General features: G+C 50.7%; 1 protein-coding gene across 1 annotated transcript; it reads right to left on the bottom strand.

Annotated features, from left to right (window-relative positions):
• Positions 1-1,207: 1,207 nt before the first annotated feature.
• Positions 1,208-10,497, bottom strand: PSMB3 (proteasome 20S subunit beta 3). The gene is made up of 6 exons (XM_045488635.1): positions 10,358-10,497; positions 9,865-10,049; positions 8,004-8,111; positions 3,785-3,962; positions 2,237-2,331; positions 1,208-1,323 (listed from the first exon to the last, which is right to left on the bottom strand). The coding sequence occupies exons 1-6, from the start codon at positions 10,358-10,360 to the stop codon at positions 1,275-1,277; spliced, it is 618 nt and encodes a 205-aa protein (XP_045344591.1). The 5' UTR covers positions 10,361-10,497; the 3' UTR covers positions 1,208-1,274.
• Positions 10,498-11,299: the final 802 nt, after the last annotated feature.

Below are 11,299 nucleotides of genomic sequence, written 5' to 3'. Positions count from 1 at the left end.
AGGCCTTTAAAAGCCAGTTAAATCAGAATCTTGAAGGATGGTATCAAAGTATCTTTGTGGCTAATGTGCACCCAAGGTTAAAAGACACCTGGGTGGGGCGCCTGGGTGGCTTGGTCGGTTAAGCGTCCGACTTCGGCTCAGGTCATGATCTCACAGTCTGTGAGTTCGAGCCCCGCGTCGGGCTCTGTGCTGACAGCTCAGAGCCTGGAGCCTGTTTCAGATTCTCTGTCTCCCTCTCTCTCTGCCCCTCCCCTGTTCATGCTCTGTCTCTCTCTGTCTCAAAAATAAATAAACGTTAAAAAAAATTTAAAAAAAAAAAAAAAAAAAAACCACTTGGGTGGCTCAGTCGGTTAAGCGTCCGACTTCGGCTCAGGTCATGATCTCCAATTTGTGGGTTCGAGCCCCATGTCGGGCTCTTTGTGGACATCTCGGAGCCTGGAGCCTGCTTCGGATTCTGTCTCCCTCTCTCTTTCCCTTTCCCCTGCTTGTATTCTCGCTCTTTCAAAAATAAGCAAACATTTTAATAAAAAACAACAAAACACTGATCCATAAGCCTATTACTTGTCGTTACTTAGCCAAATTTCTACCTGAAACTATGAAAGATTTAAGAGTTTTCCTATAGGGGTGCCTGGGTGGCTCAGTTGGTTAAGGGTCTGACTCTTGATTTCAGCTCAGGTCACGTTCTCATGGTTTGTGTGTTGGAGCCCTGGGTCAGGCTTGTTACTGACAGTGCAGAGCCTTCTTGGGATTCTCTCTGCCCCTCCCCTGCTCATGTGCTCACTTTCTCTCTCTCTCTCTCTCTCTCTCTCTCTCAAGGGAAAAAAGAAAAAGTTTTCCTGTAGAATTGAGTGCAAAGCATTCTAGGCTTTGGGGTCAAATAGAATATGGGTTTACATCTTTGCTTTACCATTTATTAAAGTCACCCTGAACAAGTTAACTGCCCATAAAAGAAGATTACGTCAGCTGCCTTAAGTCACCATGATGATTAAATTCTAGAATGTGTAAAGCACTTTGTGCCGGGCCTACCACACAGCAGACACTCAGCAAGTGACGCGTCGATGTTCTCCCCGCTGGTGTACCGGTAGAGTTGGCTGCAAGTCCAGAAGAAAACGCAAGGGCTGAGCTACACCCTGAGGAGCTATCTGAAAGTGCCTAGCAGGGATCAAAGATCTCAGGTAAAAGTCCCAAAGACAAAGAAGCAGAAGTGAAAGAAAAAAACTATTTTATTAAAAAAAAAAAAAAAAAAAAAAAATGCAGGCTCTGAGAACAGAGGGTCAGTCCATGCGGGCCTTCAGTGTCCTGGTGGTAATCCTGTCCTTCTCACTGCAGAGGGAGAAAAGTCACAAAACATCTACGCCATTCTAGACTGCAGAACGGAGCTGTCCAGCCAATTCTAGGTTTAACTGTCTTGCTCATGTTCCACTAACCTTAGCCTGTCTGCTCAGCCTGGGATGAGGAAGGGGGGAAAGACAGGAGACTAGTGACAGCTCTCCAGGGCGGGAACCACCAAGAGTAAGAGGACGGCCTGACTGCACAGCCCGCCAAAGAAGGGCAGGAGCTCCCCCAGGCCCGGAGGACCAGTCATTTAGGAAGGACGTTTCATCCCAAGGAACATAAAAGGGCCCGAGGGTGAATTGTCTGCTATCAGCCCCAGTCTGTTTTTCGTGATAATTGAGCAAGCTACCCCATAACTAAAGGGTCCAAATGCTTATTTGGGGATGTGCCCAAGGAAAGCTGTCAGGAGGACGTCTACTTCATCCATTCGGGTTCCTGGTGACAGCTCCAGACGAGAGGAAAGGGGATGGCAGTTAGGGAGCTGGCTGGGGCTGGAAAATCATTCCCAGCGCCCGGAGCACCAGCCAGTTGTGGCTCAGAATGTCACCCAGAGGTGGGAGTTGGGAGAGAAGGGAGTCACCTAGAGTCTTGACCAGTCTGCAGTAGCGCTGCTGTGGCTCATCCCCACACAGGTCCCTGAGACTTTGGGGACACTTCCTACTGTGAGCAAGTAGGAAGGAAACTCCGGGTCATGGAGCCTCACCTGACAGAGGCCAGGGGAACCGCAAGAGGCTCCTTGCCGCCACCCTTGGAGAAGCATGGATTTCTGCTATCCCAAGCCTGCCACAAGCACCTTTCCTCCCTCACTCCTGATCAGGGGGATGGGAAGATGGGGTGTTTGTGGGGGAGGGGAGAGGCAGGTGTACGCAAAGCTTCTAGACTTTTTCCAGCTCATACTCACATGACGTGGACAATGACTCCCATGCCTGACACTGCATCCCGATCCACGGCATTCAGCATGGCTTGTGAGATGGTTTCAAACAGGTGTTCTGGATCCTGCCAACAAGCAGAAGCCTCAGACCCTAACTTGGCTGAATCCTTCAACTCTCTCTTTTCTAGGCTCAAGATCCCCAACTCTGGCCACCCTCACGCCTGAAGTGAGGGACGGTTCCCGGGATGTGGGAAGCCCTCTCGGCTGCTCAGAAGGAAGCAGGTTACGTAAGGGAAAGCGAAGCCCTGAACTGCCTCTACTAACCAGCAGTGTGACCTTGGACAAGTCACATGTTCCTCCGCTAAGTTCAATCCCCCTTCTGTAAAATGGGGAGAATCCCTATTTGACTTCCACGTGCTTTAGGAGTTGTCTATGGGCTCTCCTCCTGGGTGTCACACAGGTACCTCAAAACTCGATCTGTCCAACCGTCAACCCACTCCCCAGCCCCCCAAACCTTCTCCTTCTCCTACGTCCTCCATCTGGGCTGGCTTCGTGAGAAAACTCAAGACACCCTCATTGTCTCCACCTCCCTCACTTCTGGTTGAAATGACCAAATGCTCTAGACGCCAGAGGCACCCCTGCCCCTCCCCTGATGATCTTTGCTCAGGCCTCACTCAGCGCCTCCTGCAGGGGAGCACGAGAGCCTATGGCATCTACCTGCATCTACCTACCTTTGACATCAGGTACCGGGGAAAAGTTTAGACTCTGGAACGGCATTCAAGGCCTTTTGAAGTCGCAGCCCACTCTTGCTCTCCGCCATCATCTCCCCCCACAGAGCAGCCACAGCAAGCTCTCTCATCACCGAACACACTCGCCCCTCTGGTACCTTCGCACAGGCTGTTTCTTCCGCCAATCAGACCTTTTGTTTCCTCTCATCCTGGCAAACTGCATTTTAACATGCGTTTGGGGGTCTGTCTTGCTTCACCAGACTGCAGTGAGCCCTTGAAGACAGGCCAGCGGGGCCCGGCAGAGCTGGCACGACAGCCAACCCTTCCCGTCAGGGACCATTCCGGTCTTCATGTGTTTCCCTCACACTGCCCCTCCTAAGGTAGACTACGCCGTTATCCCCATTCTACAGCCGAGGTAATGGAGGCACAAAGAGACAAAGTGACATACCTGAGAACATAACTAAGTGACGGGTGGATCCACTGGTTTCCAACCCAGACAACCCGGCTCCAGAGCCCATTCCGCTGACCCGCCTCGGCTGTGACCCTACACCTTGTTAAATGTTTGTTCCACGAACGGGTGTGAAAAGCCCGTAAGGAGTTACTCCAAGGTAAGGAACCATCTGCTGTTGCGGCAAGTATCTGACCGGGGTCTCCTGACAGATGCTGTTCTCCCTGGAGCCAGCCTGCACCAAGGCCCGGCCGTTTCTGGACACCGTCCCGAGGCCAAGCAGCTGTGGCTCTCTCCTACCTGCGTCACTCTCTTCATCGTGTGCCACATAAACACATTTTTCCCCGATGGCCAAGGGGTGGACACCTCAGAGCCCGGCCCCACTCCATGCCACCAACTCACCATGTTGGGCTCCCAGAGGGACTCGCACATCCCATACATTTGTTCGGAGCAGGTGCCGCTGACCACAAAGTCGTCAGTCACCATGGGGCAGCCGATGAGGTCTAGGGAGCAGATGAAGGGCTTGAAGGTCTTCGGGTCCAACCCGGCAATGACTGGCTCTGTGTAGTAGGGGCCAAACCTGTGCAGGCCAGGAGCAGAGAGAAACCAGGACTCAAGAACAATCGCCTTCTTGTTCAGACCTACCCAGAAGACTTTTTTTTTAATGTTTATTTTTGAGAGAGCAAGCGAGCATGAGTGGGGGAGGGGCAGAGGGAGAGAGAGAGAGAGAGAGAGAGAAGGGAGGGAGACACAGAACCCAAAGCAGGCTCCAGGCTCCAAGCTGCCAGCACAGAGCCCGACGCGGGGCTCGAACTCACAAACTGTGAGATCACGACCCGAGCCAAAGTCGGTCGCTTAACCGACTGAGCCGCCCAGGCACCCCTCAAGACTCTAAGAGTCACATGCTCTACTGACTCAGCCAGCCAGTTGCCTCCCACAGGGCCAGCTTTGATTCACCCTTCCCCACCTCCTGGCATCTGACAGTGCTTTAAGACTTCTTTTCCCTGACACCTGCCTTCATAGCCTCCGCCCCCCTGACCCTCTCTTCCACTTCCTATTTCTGGGAATTCTGAGTTCTTCTACTCTTCCCTATCCTCACCAAAGTCCTACCACCATTCAATTTTCTAGTCATGTATCTACCTATACCTCCACTCCTTTCGAAAACGGACTTGAGGGGCGCCTGGGTGGCGCAGTCGGTTAAGCGTCCGACTTCAGCCAGGTCACGATCTCGCGGTCCGTGAGTTCGAGCCCCGCGTCGGGCTCTGGGCTGATGGCTCAGAGCCTGGAGCCTGTTTCCGATTCTGTGTCTCCCTCTCTCTCTGCCCCTCCCCTGTTCATGCTCTGTCTCTCTCTGTCCCAAAAATAAATAAAAACGTTGAAAAAAAAAAAAGAAAACGGACTTGAAGCAGTTTATAGGAAACACACTAAAAAATAAAAATCATTAAAACAATAACAAGACACCCAGACTGAACACAAAGTTTTGTCCTGAGTCTGTTGGCAGACAAGGCAAAGAAGGATACTCAGGAAGCTGGGTTATTTTCGTTGTCTGCCTATAGGAAATAGGAGATTATCGGACACATGTCCAGGACCCTGAGCTCTGAGTGGAATTAATCTCAGAAATCTATTGTAAAATACTCAAAAGCTGGGACACCTGGGGGGCTCAGTCAGTTAAGCATCCGACTTCGGGTCAGGTCACGATCTTGCAGTTTGTGAGTTCCAGCCCAGAGCCTAGAGCCTGCTTCACGTTCTGTGTCTCACTCTCTCTCTGCCCCTCCCCCCACTCATACTGTGTGTGTCTCTCTCTCTCTCAAAAATAAACATTAAGCCAAAAAAAAAAAAACCGCAAAAGCTAATGGCCGTTATTCTCAATAAAAATAGTAAGTAAAGATGTCTTATCTTTATTTTTAAAAAATGTTTATGTATTTGTTTTGAGAGAGAGAGAGAGAGAGAGAGCAAGCACGAGCAGGGGAGGGGCAGAGAGAGAGGGAAAGAGAGAGAATCCCAAGCAGACTCCCCGCTGACAGTGCAGAGACCAACATCGGGCTAGATCTCACGAACTAAGATGATGATCTGAGCCGAAATCAAGAGTCGGACACTTAACTGACTGAACCACCCACTCGCCCCATCTTGTCTTTATTTACCCATGTCTTATATTGGCTCTCAGTAATACCTGAGAGCATGACCTGAAATTATAGCTCCGTAAAAAATAATTCTGAAAAAAAAAAAAAAAAGGTTCTGTCCACTGCTCAAGTTTGCAAATCACAGAATTAGTTGATCCTGCTAGAAAATCCCTGACTTCAGGTGGGCTTGTACAGAAAGCTCCCGGTTAGCTGAGAAGCTAGGACTTACCAGGTCAGCCTCAAAAATCCTGTAGTTTTCTTTTTCTTGTTAAAAGATTGTTTTAAGTTATCTCTACGCCCAGCATGGGACGCAGACTCATGACCCTGAGATCAAGAGCCGCGTGCTCTACCGCCTGAGCCAGCCAGGTGCCCCCGTATTTTTATTTCCAATAAACACGATGGGGCACTGGCTCAGTCAGTAGAGCATGTGACTCTTTTCTTTTTTAAGTTTACTTACTGATTTTAAGTAATCTCTGTACCCAGCATGGGGCTTGAACTCACTACCTTGGTTGTGAGTTCAAGCCCCATGCTGGGTGTAAAGTTTGCTTGTTCTGCGCTGACGGTACGGAGTCTACTCGGGATTCTTTCTCTCTCTCTCTCTCTCTCTCTCTCTCTCTCTCTCTCTCTCTCCCTCTCTGCCCCTCCCCTACTCTCTCTCTCAAAACAAATACATAAACATTCTAAAAAACAAAAACAGAAACATGAGCCATTATTCATATACTTAAATGTGAGGTAATTTTTACAGGTGTGAAAGACATTTCCCCCATCTACAATCAGTTTAAAAATTGTTTAGGGGCACCTGGGTGGTGCAATCCGTTGAACATCCAACTCTCGAATCCGGCTCAGGTCATGATCCCGGGGTCATGGGATCGAGCCCTTCATTGGGCTCTGCGCTGAGTGTGGAGCCTGCTTAAGAGTCTCCCTTTCCCCCTCTGCCCCTTCTCCCTGCTCTCTGTAAAATAAAGTTTAATTTTTTAAAAATATTTATTCACTTTGGAGAGACAGAGCACGAGTGGGAGAGGGGCAGAGAGAAAGGGAGACACAGAATCCAAAGCAGGCTCCAGGCTCTGAGCCGTCAGCACAGAGCCCAATGCGGGGCTCGAACCCACAAAATGTGAGATCATGACCTGAGCCGAAGTTGGATGCTTAAACAACTGGGCTCACCCAGACACCACACTCTAAAAAGTCATCTAAGGGGCACCTAGCTGCCTCAATCAGAGTGGCGTGCTACTCTTGATCTTGGGGTTGGGAGTTTGAGCCCCACGTTAGGTGTAGAGATTACTTAAATAAAAACTTAAGACAAAAATCATTTAAACCTTTTTCAATTCGGGATTTTGATAAACACAGTTACACGTGGCAGACAATTCACAGCTGAGGATATTAAAATACACCTAAAAAAAGGTAACCCTTCTTACAGTTTTTAGCTTTTTAATACAACAAAGGCAACAGTATTGATCCAGGTATGAAAATGGCAACGACTCAGTTTTGAAAGCTAAAGAGTACTTCTGTGACTTTCCATAAAGTTCAAAATTATTTCAAACTAAATGATTTAAAAAGAAATAAAGGGGAAAAAAAAAAAAGAACTCCACTTGTCAGTTTGCTACCCAGCTGTGCCCAGAGATGAGTGGAAAAGTCCCTGTGGGGGGTGCCTGGGTGGTTCAGTGCGTTAAGCGTCTGACTTCGGCTCAGGTCATGATCTCACGGTTTGTGGGCTCGAGCCCCGTGTCGGGCTCTGTGCTGACAGCTCAGAGCCTGGAGCCTGCTTCGGATTCTCAGTCTCCCTCTCTCTCTGCCGCTCCCCTGCTCGCACTCTGTCTTTCTCTCTCTCAAAAATAGTTTTCTTTCTTTTTTTTTTTTTTTAACGTTTATTTATTTTTGAGACAGCGAGAGACAGAGCATGAACGGGGGAGGGTCAGAGAGAGGAAGACACAGAATCTGAAACAGGCTCCAGGCTCTGAGCCGTCAGCACAGAGCACGACGCGGGGCTCGAACTCATGGACCGCGAGATCATGACCTGAGCTGAAGTCGGCCGCTTAACCGACTGAGACACCCAGGCTCCCCTCTCTCAAAAATAAATAAACAGTAAAAAAAAATTTAACAAAAAGAAAAAAAGAGAAAAGGAAAGTCCCTGTGGGGCTCTCCTTTGCTTCCATCCCAGCTTTTGCACTGGATTCTAGAGCTAGGCCTCTGCTTTCCTCGTCACAAAGTCTTCAAAGAAAACGGACAAAAATTCAGGTACCCAATTCCTAGGTCCCGAGACTCTAGGGCACACTTTGGTGGGGTCAATGCTGCTGCCTGGAAGCAAGTTTGTCTGCTGTGTGCGATCCCTGCCTTCTTCTGAAGTAGCCCTTTCTTTCCTGGTTGGTCGTCAGGCCCACAGAAAACAGACCCATAAAACAGGGTTATCACCCTGCAAATAAGAAATGGGAGAGGGAGGAGGAGGAATCATCCTCCAGCCATGACCACGTGGCCACAAAGTCCCAGGCTACACTTCCGCTCACCGTTTCTCATACAAGAGGTTGGCCACCATGCTCATGAGGGTGTAAGGCTTGATCTGCCGACCTTCCTTCAGCTCATACAGGTTCAGCCGGAACTTGAGGCGCTGGGCACTGTGACAGGAGGAGAAAGGAGTTAGGACGTCACTCCTGAAGGTGCCCGAGTGTCCACTCTGCGGAGGGCAGGAGGTACGTAGGGAAACACACAATCGCCACCCTTGCCAAGCAAGACTCCTCTCTTCCTCTCCCGGTGATTTTCTCACCAGAAGTCCGGCCTCATGTCCACGTTTCAGACTTGCCCAACAAAGGCCACACGGCCTCCAGTGCCACAGCTCTGAGCCCAGGACAGGCCCCGGCAGGGAGGAGGAGCAGACCAATGCCAGAAGCAAAGCTGCTGAGTGGGTCAAAGGACGCCAGAACAAAGAGCCTTAGACACAACCTGAGCTTCTCTTACAGGTGAGGAAACTGAGGCCTTGCAAATTAGCAGTTACCTCCCACAAGCCTACAAAGGCGGTGAGAAAGCCTCCAGAAGAAAAGGAAACGGTGTGAGGGGCGGAGAGGAAGGCTGCTGGAGGCCTTTACAGTGACGGCAACTTGAAGCTGTTGCCCTGATGCCAGAAGGAAGCATTTCCAAGTCACGTGTTCTTGAGACTTAGGGAGCTTCGACGGAAACGAGAGAAAACGTTCTGACCAACTTCCACCCACATTAGTGAACTAGTCTCTTGATCTTCTAACAACTAAGTCCAGGAACTGCTGTTCTTTGGGCCACCAGTTTCCTGCAGGACCTGCCACTTGTGACATCTTCCCTCTTGAAACCCTAACCTGATCCTTTTCCTCTGGCCTCTCATCTTCCCCCACCACTAAATGTACAGTTCAGCTCTCGAACGGCAGCTAATTTTTCTCCTCTACATATTCTGTCCAAAATCTGTTCCCAGAGGTTTAAAAGATCACCGATGCCTCTCTAGCCCCGAGATACGATTTCAAGTTCCCAACTGCCCGAAAGATGTTCCTTAGGTCGCCTCGTCCCTTCAAAATTGGTGTCAAAAATCAGTCATCACCTTCCCCTAAAACTAGCCCGCCCGATTTTCTGGATTTCGGTCAACATGCTCAAATCAAAAATCATCTTTAAGACATTTCTGGATCACCTATATGCCAAGTAGTAATCTAGACACTAGTAGCAGATGAAAAAGACACAGAGCCCACCCTCAGTGAATGACTCTTTGGCCTCACAATATCCAAGCAGCTACTAAGGCTGCTAAACTCTCAGAAATGCCTTCCTTTCCTTTCCCATTACTACCATCCCATTAGGACAATAACCCTCATACCTTTTTTTTTTTTTCTTTTGGACCAACACAATAGCTACCTCTTTCATCTCCCAGACTCCTCTTCCTCTTAAATCAGGGCTTCTATCCACTAGATGAGGAATCTAGCAGTTAATATGCACTCATCTTGGATCAGGTATCTTTCTGTATCCCTTTCCCAACTAGACCTGAAGTTATTTAGGGACTGAGCACAAGCCCCAGGAAGACCTGCATTGAGATCCTAAGTGACATTCATCAACTTGCACCTTGGGCAAGAAACTCTAAGACCTTCAGTTTCTTCATCTGCAAAATGGGACGGCAGCATGGTAATGTACTTAAGCGGTTTAAATGAGTCCCTGCAGGTAAGGTGCTCCGTGCAGAGAAAATGAGTAAATGCTGGTGAAAGTTGGCTAGGATACAATTCTTTATGGCTTACGGTGTGTCCGGCAAAGTCTCTGATTCACTGGTGCTGTTTGGTAGATGACTGACACCTGGGCCACTCAAGACACCAGGCAAGGCTAGTCCAAGAAGAGGCCTGCGTGTGGGCGGGGACCCCCGACACTTACACAGTCTGGACATCGGTGGCCAGTCCGGCCAGGCCTATGTACAGCCGATCGCCCATGGGAAAGATCTTCTGGAAGTCCGTGGTCACCATCTGGGCCTGGATCCCGAAGCGCCTGTCGGCAGCGATGGCCACACAGTTCTTCCCCTTCATGGCCATGACGGCCCCTCCGTTATAGGACATAATAGACTGCGGCAGACAGAGCGGAGGAACTCAGCGTGACGGGCCAAATGCGGCCAGAGCCCCCGGCGCAGCCCCTGATCCGAAGGCTCCTATGTGCACCGTCCTCCCCTCTGGAGGCGCCTGAACACCCCGAAGCCCAGCTGTGACATTAGCGCTGTGCAGCTGCGGGGAGCCGCCTTCGAACCCCTGGTCCTCACCGCAGTCGGCTTCCCTTCAAACGACCACCAGGCCCTCTCCGCCTCCCAAAGCTCCCGTGCCCCCTCCCCGTTCTTCAATCCCTGCCCCGCGTCCCTTCTCCTCGCTCCCCATCTCACCATGACTGCGGCGTACTGGGACCCGCAATCGCCACAATTCCACTCAACCGGCTGAGGCCCCCCACTGCACAACCACTCTTGCTGCCTTTTCCCTGTTCGCCCAAAGGCCGACCCTTCCGGGACATTTTGACTTCCTACTGGCTGTGCCTATCTGTCAGTCATCAGAACCGGAGTTTGGTTGAGAAGCCAAAACCGAGAATGGGAAGGCGGAAAGTGAAAAGTCACTGTTGAGTGCGGAAGAGCCTGGCGCCGCGGTGCAAGCTGGGATCGCGGCGGACCGGGACTCCCGGCTCGGAGGACCTGGGCTGGGACCTGTGTGCACGTGGGCTGGTGAAGCCCAGAATAGGGGCTGCGGTCCCAGCTGAAGGACCACGGTGTTGTGATCGCGCCGTGTGGCTCGGGTGTATTACGCTAGCTTGTTTCATTTATTCTTTCCAGAAATCCTTCCGTCTCTTATGTGCCAGGTACTATGCTAGGCTCTGCACATTCGCTGGCCTAGAACGGTGCCTGGTATTTAGGAGGCGCCGATTCAGTACATATTTAATGTTTCGAGGGGGAGGGGCAAAGGGAGGGCGTCGCGGATGTGCTGCGTTTGCAGGGGTTCAGGTCCAAAGGGGAGGTTTGGAGACCAAAGGTGGTTATGCTTTTTGAGACCCCCCCCCCTCCCCACGTATCCCCAAGACTCGGGTCACCCTAAAAAAAGGACGTTTCGGGCTTTTCCATCTTCTTATCTTCCCCTAAGAGCGATCCAGAGGAAGCCCCGACTACCCCTCCCAGAACCAATAGAGGAGGGACGTAAAGGTCCCTCCTCCTCCCTTTCCTTGATTGGGACCCTTCCCTTTCTCCCCAGGGCCTGACTGCTTTCGCCCGATTGCAGGGTTTCCGTTGGATTCCTGCGCCGTCATAGGCTCGCTCCCATTGACTCGGCTCACCGCCACGCTG

This window comes from Leopardus geoffroyi, chromosome E1, assembly GCF_018350155.1.
Source record: "Leopardus geoffroyi isolate Oge1 chromosome E1, O.geoffroyi_Oge1_pat1.0, whole genome shotgun sequence".
NCBI lineage: Eukaryota > Metazoa > Chordata > Mammalia > Carnivora > Felidae > Leopardus > Leopardus geoffroyi.
Note: the sequence above shows the minus strand (reverse complement) of the source record. Positions and strands in the feature narration are given on the sequence as shown.